The 23,800-nt window shown below is 40.2% G+C and overlaps 1 protein-coding gene and 1 non-coding gene across 4 annotated transcripts in view; one reads left to right on the top strand and one right to left on the bottom strand.

The window, feature by feature from the left end:
• Positions 1–506: 506 nt before the first annotated feature.
• On the top strand, positions 507–2,164 carry LOC101865158 (small integral membrane protein 32). The gene has a single exon (XR_006698866.2). It is a non-coding gene; the product is annotated as a small integral membrane protein 32 (transcript).
• An 8,683-nt stretch (positions 2,165–10,847) lies between these two features.
• The window catches only part of SMAD5 (SMAD family member 5), a 49,159-nt gene continuing 36,206 nt past the window's right edge, over positions 10,848–23,800 (bottom strand). For all 3 annotated transcript variants that reach the window (XM_005557848.5, XM_073994274.1, XM_005557844.4), the window contains exons 5-7: positions 21,150–21,371; positions 19,175–19,431; positions 10,848–16,213 (exon numbers count right to left, since the gene is read on the bottom strand). In XM_005557848.5, coding sequence (XP_005557905.1) covers positions 16,070–16,213; positions 19,175–19,431; positions 21,150–21,371 — 623 coding nt within the window. In that variant the 3' untranslated portion in view covers positions 10,848–16,069. The remainder of the gene's footprint in view (positions 16,214–19,174; positions 19,432–21,149; positions 21,372–23,800) is intronic.

Genomic DNA, 23,800 nt, shown 5'->3' with positions numbered 1-23,800 from the left:
GGAGAGGACACGGGGTCCATGGAACCAGTCTCAGCTTGAATATGCTTGTCTAGGAGCGCGTCTGCACACCCTTGGAGGTGGTGTGCCCGGCCTGAGCTACCCAACAGCCAGTGGGCACTCGGAACAAACCAGGCCATACCTGGAGGGAGCCTGTCAAGTAGGAGGATGAATGCAGGTGTGCACGCTCGGCTGAGCTTTGTCTCTGAGTTGGTTTGCTTACCTCAACGGTTTGTCCCTGTTTGGCGTGTGGCTCTGTTCATAGGTCTGTAACTGTGTCTTTGCCCGTCAGTCTTCCTGTGACCCCGTGCTTTTCTCTCTTTCTCTCTGTCCCTGTCTCTGTCCCTCTGTCCGTGAGTGATGTGAGGCCAGGCCGGGGGCAGTCGCAGCCGCGTCCTCTCTTGCCCTCATTGGTTCGCAGCCGTCCCCCCGGGCAGCCGCCGCCAGTCCCGCCCCTCCCCCGCACCCCCGCCCGGGACCAGAGCGCGCTCAGAGCCGCCAGAAAGCTCAGTCTCCTGCTCAAAACAGGAGTGCAGCAGCCGGAGCGAGTGGGGACAAGCTCGCCGAACACCGGGCGTCTCGACAGGGACCCGAGGCTGCAGGACTGCTCCGAGACGCTGCGGTGACGGCAGCGCCGGAGGATGCGGAGGACTCTCTGGCCACCCGCCCTCCGTGCGCTCTGCCACCAGCGCTGAGCAGAGACCCCCGGCTGCGGCTGCACTCGCTGAGTGCCTCTCCCAGCAGCCGCAGCCCAGAGGTGCCCGGCACCTGGAGCTCACTGGAGCTGAGGGTCCGAGCTGAGCTGGCTGTTGTAAAGCCGAAAGACGAGTCAGTGACTGGGACCTCTGTCCTGGTGGCGACGGTGAGAAACGGTGAGCCCGAGGACGCGGCATAGAACTCTCCAGCTCCGAGCACTGGGGTCCGCCCGCCGGCAGGGAAGGCAGCTGAGCGCAGAGGCGAGTGAGCGGACGCGTCCTGGGGTCTTTGCAGTCCCCGCCAGCCCAAGGCACTGACTCTCGGTCAGTTGAGCGCGGCAGGGCGGGAGAGGCGCGCCATGGAGGCGCCGGGTTTCGCCAGTATGCTCCAGGCCAAGTGAAGCGGTCCGGCTGGGGTCGGCGGGACCCGCGGGCCATGTACGGCGACATATTCAACGCCACGGGCGGCCCCGAGGCGGCGGTAGACAGCGCGCTGGCCCCAGGAGCCACGGTCAAGGCAGAAGGCGCTTTGCCGCTGGAGCTGGCCACTGCGCGCGGTATGCGGGACGGCGCGGCCACAAAGCCCGACCTGCCCACCTACCTGCTGCTCTTCTTCCTGCTGCTGCTCTCGGTGGCGCTCGTCGTCCTCTTCATCGGTTGCCAGCTGCGCCATTCGGCCTTTGCCGCGCTGCCCCACGACCGCTCGCTGCGCGATGCCCGCGCGCCCTGGAAGACGCGGCCGGTGTAGTGTGGGACTGAGCCACGGCCGCCGGGCGCCCAGTCCCAACCTAGCCAAGAGCAGCCAGCTTGAGCCTGGTAGAGAGGGCATGATGCCGGGGATCGCTGGCCCCTGGGAACACTGCGCCCTGACCCAAAGACCCTTCCTGAACTAGAGTGGCAACCTCAGCGGAAAGGGAGACCGAGGCGTCGGGAGGCTGTGTAGGGTCTCGATTCCAGTACCTGTAGGTACCGTAGTTCTCATCCCTTGGCCGAATCTTTCTTCCTCTGGACAAAGGGTCCAGTCGGGAAACCTTCCTGAAAGGCGGCGCGCCAGCCCGGGCACAGAAGGCTTGCTCGCCGCCTGCTGACTTCCTTACTTTGCACACGGAAGGGACAGGAACCGCGAGCGTGCAACTAGCCTGGAGCTACCTGTCTGGACTCGCAGGCCCTGTGGCTGTTTCCCCACTGCTGCCACCACCTCTCTTGCTCCTTGACACCGAGGAGGACCCCACTAGGATCTCAGCGTCGTGAACTCACCTGAACTTTGGAAGGTTGGCACTCCGGGGCCGCATCCCCCTGGGGAAATGACCGAACGCGGGGTTTCAGTGGGTCCCGCCCGGGTCTAAGGACCCTGTGTTCCTTCTGTGGGCACGGGCAGTGGGAGGCCAGTGGAAAGGCGCAGGGGCCCACCTACGCGTCTCACATCTTCAGGGGCCGCATTTCTACAATAAAAACTCACCCAATTAGACCTAGTGCTGAGAACGTGCTGGTAATTGTTTGCGCCGCTTTGGAAAAGGGGATAAGGGTAGATCGATCCCGAGTAGGAGACCCAAGGGAGACCCACCTCCCCTCCCAGGACATTTTGATGATACTACCCCCTCTTCAGCTTTTCCCCAGGGTCGGTCAATTACTTCCTCGGGAAGTTTTTTTTCAGGATGGTCTCCAGGGAAAATTGCTGCCTGACCTGCTGAATAAATTCCCATTAACAGGGCTCCTGGGGACCCTTTCTGCAGGGCAGTTCCTTCCACCTGGCATCTTCCCTTTTGCTCTGGGCTTCCCTGGGCCTGAAACCCCTGAAGAGCCATATCTGGACCAGAACCATCTGGTGAAGGAAGAGCCTGAAGGTCAGGTGGTGGCAGTTCCTCCCAAAGGAGATGGGGCACTTCCTCCCAAAGGAGATGGGGGCCTGCCCTGGAGAACCTGGCAGGAGGGAAATGGATGCATAAACCCAGTTAAGGGGAAAACAGCTTCAAAGAACTTGAGGGGGACTAGAAAGGCTTGTGATAACCTTACAAAAACCTTAACCAAAGTTAACCCAATTATAGGGAGTCTTTTTATGGGGCTTTAAAACCGTTTCAGGAGTCACCTGGCTCTAGAGCACTAGAGCTTAGAGAAGGTTTGACTGAAAATGAATTTGACAGACTGGCTAATCCAGTCATTCTGACCCACGCCAGGGTCACTTGGGCTTTGGCAATCTTTAGACAACTAAGGACTCTTGGCTCTGGCCAAATGCGTACAGGCACAAAATTCTGCAACAATTCTAAGAGCTGTGACACTGAAACTGGTTCCTGAGGCCAGATTGAGGTTGGGGAAGAGAGATTGGCCAGGGCTCCTGAGGCCCAGCCCAGCCAGTCAGTGCCCAAGATTCCCTCCTGGCTCCTATCCCAGGAAGCACTGGAGAGGAGGCATAGAAACCAGAAAAGCCTCCCCGGGCTTGATTCTCCACGCCTTCCAGAACTAATACCCACCAGGTCCTAACAATGCCAATTCTATGATCACCTCATACAGCATTTCAGTTTGGTCTTCAGAAAGGTAGCCAAACCTCTGCAGCCTATAATAAAGGTAACCCAAGCTAATCTCCATGAACCTTGGTTGCAGAGAGGACTAGATGGAAATAAATGTGAGAAATATGAGGGCCCGTGGCTGGCATACAAAATCACAGGCTGCTGAAATGGGGGACCCTTCAGCCTTGGTCTGAGGGCTTGGTCTGAGGGATTAGGAGACTAATGTAGAGGCAGAGTATCCCTCCACCACATGTGGTGGTGGCCAGATCTGATGGCAGTATGCAGAGCGGTCAAACGTACAAGCTCTGGAGTTCAAATGCCTGGCTTTAAATCCCAGCTCCACCTCTCACTAGCTGTATGGCCTTGTGCAAATAACCTATTTGAGCCTATTCCCTCATCTGCAAAATGGGTATTATATCACCTAGCTCTACAAGTTTGAATAATAGAGTGTAACCAAAGTTATTATAACCAATAACATGCTAGCATAATGCTTGTACAAAATGAGCGTCCAAATGATAGCTATTTGTAGAACTGAGCTATAGGCTTGAAGCAGCACTGCTGCTGGGAGAAGGAGACCCCCCCCCAACAGGATGTGCTCTCACTAGGGCCCACTGTCTTTTGTGACCACAAACAAATGCAAAGACTGGTTCCTTCATGGAAGAACATGAGTAGATGAACATCATCTACTCATGACTGGCTTAAGATTCACTTGTAGTTCCTGGGCCAGAATCAGCTCAAACCAGAGTAATCCAGGAGGCTTTTGGGATCTCTCTGATGTCTCTACAGGGTTGCAGTGGCCTCAGCCACCTAAGTCAAATGCTTGGCCACTTCAGATGAATAGATACTTTGGGAATAAGTTTCTGGGTAATTGAGCCTGCACAGACCTGGAATCTAGAAAACACACAGGGTCAGTAAGGGTACTATCTCCCAGCATTGTGAACCCAAGTAACATGGTTCTCTTTTCTAGGATAGTATTGGACTGAGAGGTAATGGGTTCTTTCTCATGTTGAACCCAGCCCCAGATTCTCTTCTGAGCAGCAGGGATGTGTCTGAATTCACATCTGCCCTCTACAGATATTTAGAATAAGTGGACTACAATGTGGTGATTGGATATTTAGATGGTGTTAAAATTGAACGCATATGTCTTCCCAAGATTCCTACGTTGAAGCCCTAACCCCAAGAGTGGCTGTATTTAGAGTAAGAAAGTGAAGTTATATGAAATCATAAGGGTGGAGCTCTGTTCTGATAGGATTAGTGTCCTTGCAGGACCACAGAGAGCTCTCAACTCTGGTCAGGCGCAGGCACTGAGAAAAGGCTATATGAGGACACACTGAGAAGATGGTTATCTGCAAACTAGGAAGAGGGCCCTCAATAGAAACCGACTCAGCCGGAACTCTAATCTTGGAGGACTTCTAGCTTACAGAACTGTGAGAAAATAAATTTCTGTTTAAGCTACCCAGTCTATGGCATTTTGTTGAAGCAGCCCAAGCTAAGAGAGATGACTGTCTGGGAGTAGACCTGTGCACACATCCTCCTGCCCTTTGCTCTCCCACCAGTTCCAAGATGTCTTGAAATCACCTTTGGAGACAGGGCATGGCAGGCTAAAAATAGGAATAGGGCCCATGTCACAGGTGTTTGGCTTCCTCTGCTATAACCAGCCACCAGGAGCAGCCAAGAGGGTAGAGGAAGACATTTTTGTTGGTGGGGGTTGGGGGAGAGGCTGAAGATCATGGTGGGGAGGTAGTTGCAGATGCTAGGAGCCAAGGAGAGGTAGCATAGTGGTGACCAAGAGTCTGAGTCCTGGAGCCAATGACCTGAGCTTGGTTGTCCACTCCATGCCTTCATCATATTTCTGATAGCCCGTTTCATCATCTGTAGAATAGAGATGACAATACCTGCTTCAAAGGATTTTCAATACGGAGTGAAACATGATCAGTACAGTGTTCAGCTCATGTTTGACATGTAGTAAATGCCCTGAATGTGAGCTATCATTATTAACCAGGATGGCCATTTCAGAAGTGCGTGCAGCGGTACAAACAACTGCTTCCTGTCAGTGACCTGTCCTTTATCAGCCACGTGCTATCAGGAAACAGTAAAGAGGTCTGTACTTCCCAACAGGTATGCCCAGAATTGGAGGACAGCTATTCTGGATCTTTTCTCACTTTGCACTTTCCCCTTAAACTATCTCATTTGCTCTCATGGCTTCAGTTGCTTTTCAGATGACTCTCTCCACACTATCCCTGAGCCCACTCAACACCTCCATTTGGGTATCTCATGGGAAACTTCAAACTCAACAAGCCTAAAACTCATCATCTGTCTAAATTAGATCCTCCTTCAGTCTTCATCTGAATAGATTGCACCAGCGTATGGCTGCCCAAAGTAAAAAAGGCATGGTGGTCATTATTGACCCTAAACTCTTCCTCATCCTCCAATATGTAACTCATCACCCCCTAGGCACCACTCTACTCCTGTCCATGTCCACCATCACAACCCTAACTCAAAGTTCTACTTCCATTTTTGTCTCTCCTCACTCAATAAACACATCTGCCTCCAGCTCCAGCATATATACCAATGGCTTCTCTTTGCTCTCAGGATTAAACACAAAAGCCTAATAAGGACCAGAATCATCTGGTCCCACCAGCCTCGTCTTCTCTCACTCCTCTTACACTCCAGTGGCCTTTCAATCCCTAAAGCTCCTCTGCCTAAGCTATTTGTCTCTCCTCCTTCCTCTGGCTTGATGCCTTCTCATCCTTCATGTCTCCAGGTAAATGTTTCTTCCTCAGAAAGGGCTTGCCTAAATCCTGAGGTAAGATTATATCCGCTCAAAACCCCATATTGCCTCCCCAATCACAGCTACTAAATAACTGCATAATTAGTAGCCCAATGCTTCTTCCCACTAGTAACTGTAAGTTGTATGAACAGAGAACAGGGATATCATCTATCCTGTTCACTGCTGTTTTCTCAATGCCTAGCATAGTTTTAAACAGAAAATAGGCAATAAATATTTATTGAATGAAATACAGTGGGAAAACAGAGCTAGAGGTTAAAGTAAATTTGAAAGGTATATTTACATCTAAGCACGTATCCTTTGATTTTCCACCTTAAACTAACCTCGTATCAGGTGAAATACTGAGTTGAACATTCCTTTATTGACTGGTCTTCCAAGTGGCTAGTTTCCTAGGGGTGGTAATCCAAAGTTGTTAGCAACTAACGTTTCCTGTCTCCACCTAGGTAACACTTCAGTTATTACTGTATCTCCTGCAGAGACTAAAGAACAAACAATTTAAAAGTTTGTACCTTTAGCTATTTCTGCTTGAATTACTCCTTTTCCTGCAGAAAAGCACAGATCATTGCAGTAACATTCACATGCCTTCTGAATTGCCTTGAATAAGAACTGGTTAAATCACTGTTTCACATAACAACTTCCTCATCTTCTTGGACTTTGATCCCTTCCCTGGCTACTATATCTAAAATTATAATTCCACCTTGTTCCCCAACCCTGGTATCTTCCTTTCCTGCTTTTTTTTTTTTTTTTTTTTCCTCTTTGGAACTTACTAGTAAACACACACATATATTTTTTTTACCTTGTTTGGTGTCTTCATTAACCAGAATGAAGATCCTCAAGAGAAAGAATTTTTGTTTTAACCACTCTTATTCCTCAGCCTGACATCTAACAAGCCCTCAAATATTAGTCAAATGAATGAACAAGCTCATACGGCTCAGGGCCAGAAAAAATAAAAATATTCAGAAACACAGGAGTAGAGTCTATAGTTTAAAATCTCCCTCATTTGTGGGTCCTGCTTCTCCACCCTCCAAAACCGATTAACCTAATGAACTTGGAACTACTCAGTTATAGCTTCACTTTCCATGAGGACAAGAACTATGATTCCAGCTCTACTGCCTAGCATAAAGCTTGACCTGTAGTAATCACTGAATTGGCAAGTTAGTATTAATTGGGTTACAGTCCAAGCTGCTATAACAAAGCCATCCGCCACTCAAGTTTCTTTCTCACAGTACTGTTTCAGGGGTAGCACAACTGTTATCCTCATCCCTCAGCTTCCATGTCCACTTCAAGGTGCATACTCTAGATCCTGCCTTCATATCTGCATTCCAGCCAGAGAAGGAGAAAAGAGCAAGGGGCGCATTCCTCTTCCAGATATAATGCAGAAGTGGTGCCTATCACTTCTGCTAATATTCTACTGGCCAAGCTTAGTCACATGACCATACCTAGCTGAAAAGAAAGCTAGGAAATGTGGTATCCAGCTGGACACAGGTGTTCTGCAATGAAAGGGCAAATGGGCACTGGTAAGCTTACAGCAGTTTATTAAACAGACAATAAAAGGAAAGGACCTTCTTTTCATATGAACATCATCTCTCCAGCCTTACTATTTACACATTACTAGTTTGTGCCTGCATTCTTCACCTTCACTGAATTCACTAACTTGGTCTAAACAATTCTAAGTTAATGAAAACCACATTTCACAAAATTTTATGTAAACAAAAGGCAATTAGGGAAAGTCTACTGTTAATTACACTTCTGAACTAATGTTGGCAAAACTATAAAGTGGATAAAATCTAAAAAGCCCTCCAGACCCTTTGTTGTTTCTTCTTCCTGAACTTCTCCCCCTATATCACCCACACACACTCTTCCGCAAAATTAATCTTTTATTCTGAAGCACAAATATGGTTCATATATTGGTTTTATCTTATGTTCCCACTCCCACCTGAGTGCAACGAAAGGCTTGCCCCTTATGTACAACAGTTAGGGAAGGATATTATGGAGTCTAAACCATGGCACTAAAATCACACTACAAAATTTTTAACACCTCAGCTTCTGTAAGCTCTGAAATTAAAAGTATACTTTTTGCGGTTATTTTCTCTTGTCAAGTGTATCAAGGAAACTATGCCCTGTCTACTTTCTTTGGGAAAATATTAAATGTTAACAGGTTAAAAGCTCTAACTTGACTATTAATTTTGCAGGTTCTACAAGCAACAATTCCAAGAATTTGGTAACTTTGGAGCAAAGTCCAAAAGTTCAAAGAGAAAGGATATGAGAGCTTTCTTAGCTGAATTTCCCCCTTTCTTCTCAATTATACTTTAGCCAACCCTCTCAATACCCCACCCCACATCAAACCACTTCTCAGGCATAAAGAGATCTAATAAAACATTGAGCTAGAAACAATTCAACTAAGAAGTATATTATTACATTATTTAAAAGGTAAATTCTAAATACTTAAAAAATTCACATCCTGCTTCAGTACTCTCATTAATTCAACAAATACTGGCATGCTTACTTATATCAAGAACTGTTCTAGCAGGGGCAACACAGGTCTGTCCTCACAGATCTTACATTCCCATGAGGTAAGATAATAATAAACAGGGTAAATAAATATATAATATGTTGGATGGTGATAAATGCTACACAGAATGAAAAGCTTTCTTAGGTACAAAGAACTCAAGAAACACTTTGGAACCAAACCAACTTCTCTAAGAACTCTTTCAAAAAAGGAGCTAGAGCTGCTCCATCCATAATCAGTAAAGTATCTGTGAAAGAAAGCCAAGGATCAATGTACAGTGACTACCAGAACAGGTTAGAAGGGCACACTCATAAACCTTTGCTACTGGTTTGGGGGTTTCAGTTTTTACTTTTCTCACCGTTAAAATTCTCAGCATTTATCTCAGATGAAAGTATTATTTAAAATGAAATAATGGAGGCAACTTATTAGATGGGGAAGGGGTGATTAAGACAAAGTATAAGCATCTTTTCAAAATCCATCTCTAAACATCAATAAACCCTCTCAGAAAATCTCTCACTAGGAATTACACACACACCCACTTGATACAATATGGATAATAAGTCTTAACCACCAGTCTAAATCCCTCTTCCCACCTCCCATCCGACATACTTTAACATGGAGACGGTTAAGCAAGCGGCCCATAGCTCTTCTTTGTATTGCCCATTACCCTTTAAAAAAAAAAAAAAACCAATTTAGATAGAAAGAATAAGTTATTTTTGTTTTTGCAAAGTTTATTATAGACTTACAAATTCGACGACAAAAATCAGTAATATTTAAAACGTTAAATGGGAGGAGTGTTTTAAAAATGCTTCCTTCTTTCAATCATAAATACTATAGAGCTCTAAATAAGTACTCCCTTATAAACATTGCTGCAGCCTACTGACAACCTTAAAAATGTTTATAAAATGATACCTGCATCAAAACTGCTGTAATACAAATAGTATTAGCCACTGTCCCATCACCTGATGAGACCCACTGTCTCATCACCTGAACTGTTTTGGCTATAGCAACCTGAAAACTAATTATCTTAAACCCAAGAGAAGCCAACATCCTTAGTGCTCACTGAACCTTCTTCTGCCAGGACAAATGTGCTTTTTAAAAAAATACACTTCTAAAACAACCAGTGATGTTGCTACAAAATACCTTACAAAATGCCTTTTAAGTAAAAAAAGGCATAGGAATGAACTGATTCTCAGAAATTGGTAGGAATGTCCAATCTTTTGGCTTCCCTAAGCCACAATGAAGTATAATTATCTTGGGCCACACATAAAATACATTAAACACTAACGATAGCTGATGAGCAAAAAAAAAAAAAAAAAACCAACCAAACAAAAAAACTTGCAAAACAATCTCATGATGTTTTAAGAAAATTTACCAATTTGTGTTGGGCCATATTCAAAGCTGTCCTGGACCACATGCAGCCCATGGGTGCGGGCTGGACAAGCTTGAATACCGGAAGTCTTTCCTTAAAAAAAAAAAAAGGGAACGAGTGCTTTTACATTTATCCTTTTAGGGTTAAAATATGTAGTTTGGTTTTTCTACATTTCTGGCAAGGGCACATGATTTTTCACCATTCCATATATATATATATATATTTTTGAGATGGAGTTTTGCTCTTGTTGCCCAAGCTGGCGTGCAATGGCATGATCGTGGCTCGATGCAGCCTCAGCCTCCTGGGTTCCAGCGATTCTCCTGTCTCAGCTGGGATTACAGGTATGCGCCACCACACCCGGCTAATTTTGTATTTTTAGTAGAGACGGGGTTTCACCATGTCGGTCAGGCTTGTCTTGAACTCCCGACCTTAGGTGATCCACCTGCCTCAGCCTCCCAAAGTGCTGGGATTACAGGCGTGAGCCACCACGCCTCGCCCACCATTCCTTTCTAATTAGAATGAGTTTGCACGTCTTCTATATGTAATTCAGAGGTTGGTGAAAGTGTGCACCACAGTGACAATGATGCAAAGTCAGTCTGTGATTTAAAATTTTTTCAAAAAAGAAGACAAAAGAAAATAAAAAATCATAAATTCACAAAGTGGATAATCAAAGGTTGATACACTGAGGTTAAGCAACATCAGAAGTAATTATTCTGAATTAAAGAACTAGTAGAAATGTAAAAGATAGTAATAATTTTAAGATTTGAGTTCTTACGTTCTAAGTACTGTTCTAAATACTGTACTTGTATTACACTTCAACTAATCGTCCCTTAAATCCTTCCTATGAAGTAGACTTTTCCTTTACAGGTCAGGCAAGTGAGGCATAGAGTGGTTAAGCAACTTGTCTAAGCTATGAGGCCCATGACTCAAACGCAGGCAGGCCAACTCCAGAACAAAACAAAACAAAAAAAGACACATTAAGCAAGTTTTGAGGTTTATTAAAATAAAGAACTAGCAAACAATATGCAAAAACAAAGTTCTTAAGAGTTATGGCTTTGAAAAGCACAATATAGTAAAACCTAATACATTTTTATAAGTATCAAAATAACAGAATTGAAGCATGTTGCTAGAATTTCAGCTTCTACAACATAAACAGAAGCAAAACAAATACAAATAAGCAGCAGACCTACAGTGCAGCCATCAGCTTGGTCTTCATTATCTGCATATGAAATATCTTAAGAAAATGTGGGCAGGTAGACACAAACATCTGTTTCCATGATTACAATCCTCTTCAATTTTAAAATAAGTGAATTTCAAAATACAACTTACGCCAACCATGTTAAAAAAAAAAAAATCACTTCCCTAACCATTATCTTCTAGAGTTCCTATAGTTAAAATACTTTATGAATAAATCAACGCAACATTATCTCCAATGATATTAGAAGGGAAAATCTGACCCTAAAAGTTTTTTTTTTTTTTTTTACAAAGAACTTCGGATTCTTTGGCCTTACTGGAGTTTTGTTATAGCTAACACCAGTCTGTATTAATTAAGGCACTATTAATGAGGGGGGAATCTACCTGTACACAAAATTATGTACTTTAACAGCATCTTCAAATAAACCTTTAAAGGATAATGGTTTATGATCATTTGAAGAATTTTAAGAACTGAGTTATCTGGACAAGAACCATACAAACCTTTTTCACTCTGCCATGAATGATCGAAGAATCCTGCTCTAGGACTGGATCTTTTCATAGAAAATAACTTATCACCTGTTTTACTGCAATTGCTACTAGCAATTATTATATAGCATGTGCTCTTCAAAACAGAAATAAAAACTGATGTGTGAAACCCCTTTCATTGGTTTTGGTAAACCATCCAATTTTGGGCTGTCATTTCAATTATAATACAGTTGTATTTTAGAAGATAAGATAATCCAATATAACAAAGGCTTGATAAATATTGTCACTCTGTAATCAGGACATACTAAACTGCAATTTAGCAAATTCCAAAGAACTGTCCAGGTTTCTTTCCAGCAGGTTGAATTCTTTGTTTATGCAGAAGAAATGCCTTCAATTCTCACATTCGATTCATGCATCTTGTATGATAAGAAAAGTTAAGAATTTTACTTATATCAATGAGAAAAATGCTGCTGCTCTGGGGGACCTGAGATTAGTCCCCCAAAAGCTGCCCTAATAATATCTGATACCACCTATAAACCACCACTTAGGAAAACTCTCTCCATAAAAATCACCAAACACTTCTAAAACCACCAGGCTACCTACTACCCTAAGACACTTGCTCATCTAGCTGAACAATATAACGATGACACACATTTATATTTATACCCAAGAGAATAGGTGAGGATTTAACTAGTAAGACAAAGAAGGGATCTGACATTCTTTAAAGTTAAAATATAGGTCCAAAATATAAGTCATCACAAAAGGCTGAACTCAGTAATTATCAAAAAAATTCTTCTTCCTTATGAAGTAAAAAGGGTATTTATATATTTTAAGTGGCAAAGGTGATAATGATCCAAAGCACTATCAAGCAAATGACTAGAAAAAGTATAAAGAAATAGATCTAAATTGGTATATCAGATGTTCTCTATCACAGAAGTACAGCACTTTGATAGGTACTATCAAACTTTTTAGAGTTTCTCTGCTGTTGGTAGAATTTCATTTTTCGTATAAACTTTCTCTTCCAACAAAATACTACCACATGGGAAGGAACTGTTCCCCACAGGTACCCTCAGGTAATATGGAGGGTTTTTAACATGAACCCCATTTCTAATCTTGACAACAGATTTCAGGTATGAGTACTTAATGATCATATCCTGAAGGATATCTTACTCTCAACTGTTATGAAAGGTATAAAATAGCTACATCCTCTATCTGTGCTATTAGATGTGGCTTGTTGAACTGTCTAGTACTCTTACTCTGGATTTCACCTCAGAAACCCAACCAATTCTATTTTTTTTAATATAGCAACAATACATTGTGAAAAATTATTTATATTCTGACACACATATTTGACATTTTGATTGACGTCTTCCTTAAATTTCCTCTTTAAAAAAAAAAAAAAGGTTAATGTTAGTAGATCAATAACGTGCCTACTAGTTTACATTTCATGTCAGCCAGGCAATACTGACCAGACCAATACTGACCAGACCATAAATATTATGTACAGATGTTAAGCCATTGCATCTCTTATATCTTGCTTTTTTGCCAGTCAACATTTTTGTTGCTTTAATTCATTACTGAGATTTCATTCTATTCTGCTTTTTGCATTACCAAACTGGTTGCAATTTTATTATTCCCAGATTCTGTCTTTTCAGCCAGCATAAACATACTGTACATGCTATGTGATTATTCTAGTGGTGCTAGAATTTTACTATAAAACATTCTGTAGATTAAAACGTATAACCATAATTTGCTAAAATGGTTTCTTTCAGAGGTACTTTCCTTTCAGTAGCCAGTTTTTAAAAATCTTACTAGCAAATTTTATTTCCTATATATAGATAAATGAAAATCCTTAGGGACTGTAAGAATAGCTGGACTGAATAAAGTTTTCATTTAAAGTCCGAGGGTGTGGAGTTGACAACTTTTAAGAGATACAACAGGCTTATAGTTCTCTGTCAAACTCTTAATTGTTAATAACTTTAGTACTGTCATTCATGAGACACAACTCCTAAGAGAAAACAAAGAAAAAGCCAATCATGTAAGATCTTTTTAACTCAATACTGTGACATAACGACCTCAAATAAAAACAATTTTTAATTAACTCACAGTAGAAAACACCAATAAAACAACTCTTTAATTTCCACTAGTTTACTGCAGCCCAATGAAGTTGATTACATACATCCATTATTCAATCGGAGTAATTTTTTTCCACAAATTTGTTCCAGAGATCGTGCCGTAAGCCTGGTAAGTAAAAGAATGATGAAAATGTCAAAGTTCTATCAAGTAAGCAAATATTCTCTCTCATGTGGCCGACAGAACTCTGGAAGAAACAGAATGCATGTCATGTAATACTTACATTTAAGGCTCAGGTGACTGTCAGAAAGTATTTCTTTTACCCAGCAAAGAACTGTGAGCTGAAACACAAATGGCAATTCATCTGAAAGAACTAAAACCATCCACTGGCTGCACATTGAAAAAGCAATAAATAATGACACAGAAAACAAAAGAAATTGCATAATTCTTTCCTCGAAAATGCTTTTTTTTTTTTTTTTTTCTTCACAAAAGCAGAAAGGACAAAGTGGAAGTCAAACCAAACTAACATTTTAAACAGAAGAATTACATGACTCCATATACTTTCGAAAGGCACCAGAAAATAAAGCTTTCACTGATAGGTAAATTAGGTATTTTTTTTTCCAAAATAATTTCTTCATTCTCATGTCATAACTAAGTGTCCATTTGACGACTCCCGAGAAAAAAACTGGTTCAAAGTCCTTTATCCAAAGCCAAAAACATGATTGATTAAATGGATATTTTAGAGTTTTCATTCATGTCTTTTCTCTCTAAAGATTGGTGTTTTGGGAGACTAGCTTCCACGTAAGTACTTAAAAAATGGAAAAAGAGCATCATTGATAAATGAGAGAAGAGTCTATATTCGTTGATGAATGAGTGTTTTGTTTTGTTTTCTGAGACGGAGTTTCGCTCTGTCGCCCAGGCTGGAGTGCAGTGGTGTGATCTCGGCTCACCACAACCTCCGCCTCCCAGGTTCAAGTGATTCTTCTGCCTCAGCCTCCTGAGTAGCTGGGACTACAGGCACGTGCCACCAAGCCTGGCTAATTTTTGTATTTTTAGTAGAGACAGGGTTTCACCATTTAGCCAGGCTGGTCTCGAACTCCTGACATCGTGATCCGCCTGCCTTGGCCTCCCAAAGTGCTGGGATTACAGGCATGAGCCACTGCGCCCAGTTGAGTGTTTTAAAATCAGCTATCCCTACATCCACTGCTGATTCATTTAGTATCAGATCAGTAGCCTCATCCTTGGGGCCGAACTGAAGAGCCTCCTACGGCTCCAGTGCATAGGTCCTTGCATAGGGAGGCTGACACAAGTAAGAGCAATGGGATTAACTACATGATTCGTCAGCACTGGTAACACCCATGAACCTGTAGTGAATTAAAAAGGCACCTTAAGTTGGAGCTATAGAATATACAGTCTTATAACCTAGGTTGAAAGTAAAACAAAAACCAGAAAAAAGCATAACTTCCTACAAATGTAATCTATAAATTGCAGTGTTTGTTAATACAAAAAAGGTACCAAGGATGTAAGGATAAGCATCTAAGTCCAAGTCACTTGAGTGTATTTTATCAAAGGTTACGCTAAAAACTGTCACCCATAAAAGTGCAAAATAAAAGATTAATGCATGTCAAAAATAGAGTTCTTGCAACATTGTCCAAAAGCAGCAAACATAGTTGAACAAGGCTGTGCATGCACTGTCACTTGCTATAAAGTAATGCTTATGACAGATTTTGAGTAAATGACATATACTTGAGATCAGTTATTTGCAATAATTTTTTTTAAAAAAGGAAATGTTTTACAAAAGATATATAGCATGAAGTCACATTACACTGAAGAACACTTATCTGTATTAAATGTAAATTTTATGTCATCTAGAAAACTATCATTTTGCTTTTACTGAACACTACTGGTTAGAGCAGTGCATAGTGTTCCTTCAAATAAAACTTTGTTTATAGTTTCGTTTAAGCCCCTACCATACACTTTTGCAAAACAATGAATTATACTTTAAGTTGGTGGGACAAAGAAACTGGTAAAAGTACATCTTCTGGAAGATCAAGAGTAGGAGGGAAAACTTACTCTTCACTGTATATACCCTCTTATAAGCTACTATAACTTTTCATCATGTGATGCATTTTCAAATAAATTTAACAAATAAAAAAATTTTAGGGCAATAAAGTAAAAGCATGTTCCAGTTTAAGATCAATGCCAAATTTCTGAACTGGGGCATAATACTTACTCTGCATCTTTTACAACACTTCTGAGAGTTAATCACATGAACATGAATACAAACAAATGTAGATTCATCACAAAATACAAATGTATTGGTCACAATTATGTAGAAAAAAATAAGCTGTAATATCTGTTTTCCATGTAAGCTCACAGTATCTGTACTCAAAGTTTCTCTAAAATTAAAACAAGTCCACTAACAATATAATTGAAAAGAATACTTCTGCATTATGAAACAGAAGATATGGGGTTCAGAGGGGAGCCCATCTGAGTAAGGACTTTATCCAGCCACTGAAGAGGCCCATGAAGATGAATCTCAATCCAACATGGGGTGCTGGTTACATCCTGCCGGTGATATTCTGCTCCCCAACCCTATGAAAATGAACAGATATCATCACAAATCCCTCTTTAAACTGTTAACCACTCTAAACCAATTTTACTATAACAAAAAGATAGCTTTTAACAGTAGAGACATGTAGAATTTACGTAAAGAGAATAATGATCACAAAACCAGTCTTAGTATTCATCATGAAATTAAAAGCAAGACAACAGCTACATTATTTAAAGATACATGAATTCTAAAATAATATATAATTCCCTTAATAGAAACCCTTGGAATCAGTTATATTTCATAATTTTTTTAATCTTAAAAAGGTAACACAGTACAGTATCTCATAATTAAAACAAATATTTCTGCAGTGAGAGACATTCTCCCTAAATGGGATAAATGCAAAATAGAAAATCACCACTAGGGCACCACAGTAATAATTACTGTAGACAAGATATATTGAAGAATGCAAAAATTGTGGGTAAAATATAAAGGAGAAACAGTGTATTTACATAGCCCCAAAGAATCTGCCTCCAAATATTTATAAATACTATTTTCTCTTAATTTCTTTGTAAGACTTAATGACTATTTAAAGGAAAAATTATAACAGTATTATAAGATATATAATGTGCAGATGTAAAATGTATGAATAGCACAAAGAATAAAACAAGGTAATTAAAACTCTTCAACAGCAAGGTTTTCATATTTTACATTTTAAGAATAGTACAATATTAACTCTAGGTAGACTGGGGCATGTTAAAGATACATGTGTGGTAATTCCCAGAGAAACCACTAAAAAATGTAAAAAGATGTCACTTAAATGTTAATAAAGGAATCATATATAAAAAATAAAAATAAAACTCATAAATAGCCTTATGTAAGATCATGTCAGACTTTTTTTTTTTTTTTTTTTGAGAAGGAGTTTCGCTCTTATTGCCCAGGATGGAGTGCAATGGCGCAATCTCGGCTAACTGCAACCTCTGTCTCCCAGGTTCAAACTATTCTCCTGTCTCAGCCTCCTGAGTAGCTGGGATTACAGGCATCCACCATCATGCCTGGCTAATTTTTGTATTTTTCAGTAGAGACAGGGTTTCACCATGTTGGCCAGGCTGGTCTCGAACTCCTGATCTCAGGTGATCCACCTGCCTTGGCCTCCCAAAGTGCTGGGATTACAGGTGTGAGCCATCGCACCTGGCCCAGGTTTTTTTTTTTAACCAAAAATTTTTTATTTTCAAGTTGTCTGAAAATCAGATAAGGTATCGTAGATACTGATAAATACATGCATGTATAATTTAATGTGGCAATCACATAGTGATTATCCTTTAAGGTGGGAAATTACTGGGATGAACTGAGATGAAACCTTTAGCCTAAAACTCCAGATAAAAATTAAAATACAAATTTTTCACTTTTATTTTCCTGGATTTATCAAGTTCTCTGGTTTACTGCTTACGATAGTCCTGGCCCAGGAAAACTGGGTGGGGGAGGGAGGGCGGTCAGGGGAGTGAAGAAGATTGGGGAGCACAGATTAAAATACATAGGCAGCCGGGCGCGGTGGCTCAAGCCTGTAATCCCAGCACTTTGGGAGGCCGAGACGGGTGGATCACGAGGTCAGGAGATCGAGACCATCCTGGCTAACATGGTGAAACCCCGTCTCTACTAAAAATACAAAAAACTAGCCGGGCGCGGTGGCGGGCGCCTGTAGTCCCAGCTACTTGGGAGGCTGAGGCAGGAGAATGGCGTAAACCCGGGAGGCGGAGCTTGCAGTGAGCTGAGATCCGCCACTGCACCCCAGCCTGGGCGACAGAGCGAGACTCCGTCTCAAAAAAAATAAATAAATGAAATAAAATAAATATGCAAAAGTCACACTACGGTACAAGAAGGGAGAAATGCCTTCAGGGTAACCAGTAAACTGATGTATACAATAGACCTACAGCAAAGTATCATGAAAACACTGGACTGGGGCTGAATACCAAAAAGAAAAAAATCCATGCAAAGCATGTGACAGGTACTCTTCTTGTGCTAAATTCTTAAGAACCATGTAGATATAGTACAGATTAAAATTCTTTTCAAATTTTAAGCACAAATCTTTGGAATGTCAATACGATTAGGTCAAGAGAGTAGATGATAAACTTGAAAAGTTCCTTTGAAATTTGCAAATCCTTAATATTAAGGCTGGTGGAAAAGTAATCGTGGCTTCTGCCATTACTTTTACTAACAGTACTTAGCTAGAAATGAAATAATTTTAATATTCTAAAGAATTCCACCAAGTCACCCTAATGAAATCTAGTAATAATCAAAACTGTTGAAGCTAAGAGCCTCAAATAGCAATTTTAATATTAAATGCTGATACGGTTTGGCTGTGTCCTTACCCAAATCTCATCTTAAATTGTAGCTCCCATAATTCCCACATGTTGTGAGAAGGAACTAGGGGGAGATAAGTGAATCATGGGGGCAGTTTCTCCCATACTGCTCTCGTAGTGGTGAATAAAGTCTCATAAGATCTGATAGTTTTATAAGGGGTTTCCCCTTTCACTTGGCTCTCATTCTCTCTTGCCTGCCGCCATGTAAGACATGACTTTGCTCCTTTGCCTTCTGCCATGATTGTGAGGCTTCCCCAGCCACGTGGAACTGTGAGTTTATTAAATCTCTTTTTCTTTATAAATTACCCAGTCTTGGGTATGTCTATTAGCAGCATGAAAATGGACTAATACAAATGCCTTCTAGAAATTTAGTCTTTTAACTAAAATTCCTTTTAATCTCAGCCCCTATTCAATATCAAAATCAATATCAATCATGCATTTTATAACGTCTAGATTACAAAATGAAATCTTAGATTATGTAGTTAAAATGACAAATTCAATAATTTTATTTAAAACCCTGTTAAATCAGGTCAAAAGCAATTATCAACTTTCATTTAACAAATAATTTTTTAAAATTATAACCTAAAGTCATAATATACATAATTATAGTGACTCAAATTACTTTAGAGATCACAACTCACTCACCTTGACAAAACTCATTCGAATGGTACACATTTTGGTGAGCTCATATACTGCCTCAAACCCATGGTTGACAGACTGAGCCAGAAGCTGAGCAAACTCCTGATTGTTAAAAATTTTGAGGCTGCAGCTGCTGGGAATCTTACAGACAGTGGTGGGATGAAAGCCATGATGAAAGTTGCAGTTCCTACTCTGTACAAATATGCTGCTGTCACTGAGGCATTCCGCATACACCTCCCCACCAACATAGTACAGATGAACACCTTAAAAAGACAAGCATCACAAGAGTCAGGTTAAAGAATCAGTATAATGAAACCAAATAGACTGTATGGAGCAACGAAGTACCCATTAATCCACAGCAAACTTCCAACAGTCTTTAGACAGAAGTTACCACTAGATGGCCTTCTGCTGCCAAAGATAATCAAGAGGTTAACGTCTGCCTGCATCTACAAGAGTGAAGCCTCAAATAGGCAGCATATTAAGTTATCCATTTTTAGGTTGTTCTCTTTTTCCTTTTCCAACAATTATTTATCATCTCTATAAGAGAAAGAGAGCACTAAAAAAAAAAACCCAAACCTTCTTTTGATGAGTCCTTTCAAACAAATGCTCAGTGCTATCAACTATCATAAACAGTCATTTGACAGACTTTTGTACTCTTTGTGCTAACAAAGAGGACAGCAATACTAAAAAAAAACCCAAAGTTACATATATAATTTCAGGTCACAAGAAGAGCTTTGAAATGGCAGATTTATCTTACTTAAAATTTATATTTAAAAATATATGTATTCCTTTGCAAGACGTGAGGGCAAAAAAAAAAGAATTTTAAAAATACATAAATATGTGGAAATAGTTTTAACATTAAATATTCAAATTATATAACTAAAGCTAGTCATCTAGTATTTTCCCAACATATCCCTCCACCACCTCAAAACTAACCCATGAAAGAAAAGGTCCTAGAACTATACGCTGGGGAAAAAGAAAAAACTGATTCTAGAATTTCAAAATTCACAAAATAGATTTCCCTTAAATTACTTCTACTGTGATGGAAGAAAAAAAAAAAATAAATGCCTAGAAGTGAGGCGCTTCACTGAAAAAAACTAAGGCAAGTTGGCAGTAAACTCAAAAGACAATGAGAACTTTGTTTCTCAACTTATTTTTGGCCATAGGATTTTTTAAAATCACTTCTATAAGAAATCCTACACAATTATATTTATTTACTTTTTGTTCCTATTTTGGACCAAGATTCCCTCAAGTTAAAGAAGCAAAACGCAGCAAGGGGTAAAAACAAAACGTCTCAAGAAATAGGCAATACACTCTACCTGGGATGGGTTTCCTTCCTGATCACTTGATGCATGAGACTTTGACATTTTATTGCAGTATGAAAAGGGCCCAGTTTGTTGTGGCAACTATCTTGCAGGACAAATTATTAATAAAACCTTATTGCCTAAATTTAAAAGATGGGAGCAGTGGTGGTGAAGCTATTGGAACATCATTCACACTAGATTTCCCATTTCTAATTCCACTTCTCTCACATCATGGTAACCCTTACAAGTCATCTCAACCCAAAATACTCCACAAATACCTTAATTATAAAATTCTAATCCTTCACCAGCATTCATACACAATATTCCATAAATATGTGTCACGTATTTATACTGAGGCACTCTTCTAGCTACTGGGGATACTGTTGTGAACAAGGCAAGTTCCTGTACAGCTTATGTTCCAGTCAGGGTAACACTCAAAAAACAAAGTGGTAGTATGATTTCAGAAACTTAGCACTGGGAAGAAAAACTAAGCAGGACAAAAAAATGAGGGAAGATCATGTCTTTATTTGATTAACACATTCTTCAATATTGGCAACAACGCAGAGGCCATGTGTTAAACTTCTTTGTATGTTTCTAGCACCTTTCACAACGCATGGTTCATGGCAAGTACAACAAATGACTGAATTTGATTAAATGTAGGAAAATGACAAGATTACCTTTTCCAATATGTCGCCTAGTGTTTTCAATTGTCGAATTACGATTAACATTTGACAACAAACCCAAGCAGAATCTACTTTTGTTATTTGAAGGATCTGTGAATCCATCTACTAACACACTAGTAGAAGATGCATGAAAAGCTTCTCCAACACGATTGTTTAATTCATAGTAGACTATTGAACACCAATGTTTAGGCTCTTCATAGGCAACAGGCTGAACATCTGTGAACAAACCAGACAGAGAAGAAGTTTAATAAATATCAGAAACTTAGATTGTCCATGTGTTTATCTTTTAACCCAACCCAAGTATTACATGAAAAAGAAAATTTTCAGATATTTCACAAGTCTCACTGTCCTTCCTAGCTGTGAATCTATATCCGAAAACAGGCACTAGAAATCGGCTTGAATATGACGATTTAAAAAATTATAGAAATACCAGGATTGGCAATAGTCTTAGCTTGCTCGGGCTATAAAATACCGTAAGGCTGAGTGGCTTAAACAACAAATTTATTTCTCACAGGTCTGGGGGTTGGGAAGTCCAAGATCAAGGTGCCAGAAGATTTGGTAACTAGAGGGGACCTGCTTCCTGGCTTGCAGACAGCTGCTTTCTCACTGTGTGCTCATATGGCCCCTCCTCAGTGCATGCTCTTAGAGAAAGATCTGTTTCTTTTCCTCTTCTTGTAAGGGAACTAATCTCATTATGACAATCCCACTCTCAAGCCTACTTATTTCCATCTTCAAATACCATCACACTGGGAGTTAGGACTTCAACATATGAATTTTAGGGAGATTCAACATGGTCCATTAGCATTCTACCCCAGCAACCCAAAATTCACATCCTTCTCACATGCAAAATACACACATATATTCTATCCCAACAGCCCCTGAAATCTTAACTGATTTCTGCATCAACTCTAATGTAAGCCCAGTATCATCTAAATATCATCTACATAAGATATGGCTGAGACTTGAGGCAAAATTCCTTTCCAGCTGTAAACCTATGAAACCAGGTAAGTTACATGCTTCAATACTATAATGGTGGGACAGGTACAGGATAGACGTTCCCACTCCAAAATGGAAAAACAGAAAAGAAGGGAGTGATGATGGGTCAAGAAAGGTGAAAACCTAGCAAAGCAAATTCCATTAGGCCTTAAGGCTGGAGAATAAACCTCTTTGGTTTGATGTTCTACCCTCCCAACCCTCTGGGTAGAGTGAGGGGGTGCCCAGGCCTTGGTTCAATACATGAATTCTGGGAGGACACAATTCAGAACATAGCAGCAACAACACATTATTGTTTTTCTAACATAAACTAATTCGGGTTTAAATTTGAGACAAAAAATTCTTTTTCAGAGACCTGAAAGATTTAACTCTAATCAGTATCTGTAAAATTATTTTAAACAAAAAGTTAAACTACAAGACTAAGTGAGACTCAGCAAATTAGGAATAGAGGGTAACTTCCTCAGCTTGATAAAGAACATTTACAGCTAACGTCATACTTAATGGTAGGAAACTAGAAGATTTTCTGCTAAGATCAAAAACAAAGCAAAGATGCCTCCTCTCCCCCTTTTCAACATATACTGGAAGTCCTTGCTAATGCCATAAAGAAATAAAAGGTACACAGATAGGAAAGGAGGAAATTGTCTTTGTTTGCCAAAGACATGATTGTCTACATAAAAATAAGAAAGAACTGACCAAAAAAATTCCTGGAACTAGTAAGCATTATAGCAAGGTTGCAGGACACAAGGTTAATATGCAAAAGTTGATTGCTCTCCTATACATCAACAATAAACAAATGAAATTTAAAATAACAAAAATAATTATAATTTACATTAGCATCCCCCAAAATTAAATACTTAGGCATAAATATAAAAAAGTAGGAACATGCTCTATGAGGAAGACTACAAAACTCTGATAAAAGACATCAAAGAAGAACTAAATAAATGCGGAAACACTGCACATTCAAGAATAAGACTCAATATTGTCAAGATGGCAGTGTTTCCCAGCTTAATCTATAGAGTAATAATACCAATCAAAATCCCTGCAAGCTATTTTTTGGATATAGACAAAATGATTCTTAGTTTATATGCAGAGGTAAAAGCCTCAAAATAGCCAACACGATATGAAAGGAGAAGAACAAAGTCAGAGGACTGACACTACTTGACTTTAAGACTTAATATAAAGATACAGTAATCAAGATCATGATGAAATAAAAGGACAAAAGATCAAAGGAGCAGAACAGAGTTTAGAAACAGACCCAAATAAATACAGTCAACTGGTCTTTGACAAAGGAGCAAAGGCAATGGAAGAAAAAAATAATCTTTTCAAAAAATGATACAGGAAACAACTGGACATCAAAAAAGTAAACCTAGACTATACCTTACACTCTTCACAAAACTGACCCAAGATGGATTACAGACCTAAATGTAAAATGCAAAACTATAAAACTCCTAGAAAATAATATAGGAGAAAATCTAGATGACTTTCAGTATGATCATGCCTTTTTTTAGGTACAATCCATGAAAGAATGAATTGATAGGCTGGCCTTCATTAAAATTTAAAACTTTTGCTCGAGAAAGATACTGTCTAGAGAATGAGGAGACCAGCCAGAGATTAAGAAAAAAAAATCTGCAAAAGATCTATCCGATAAAGGA

The sequence above is a fragment of the Macaca fascicularis genome, chromosome 6 (assembly GCF_037993035.2).
Source record: "Macaca fascicularis isolate 582-1 chromosome 6, T2T-MFA8v1.1".
In the NCBI taxonomy this organism is placed as follows: domain Eukaryota; kingdom Metazoa; phylum Chordata; class Mammalia; order Primates; family Cercopithecidae; genus Macaca; species Macaca fascicularis.
Note: the sequence above shows the minus strand (reverse complement) of the source record. Positions and strands in the feature narration are given on the sequence as shown.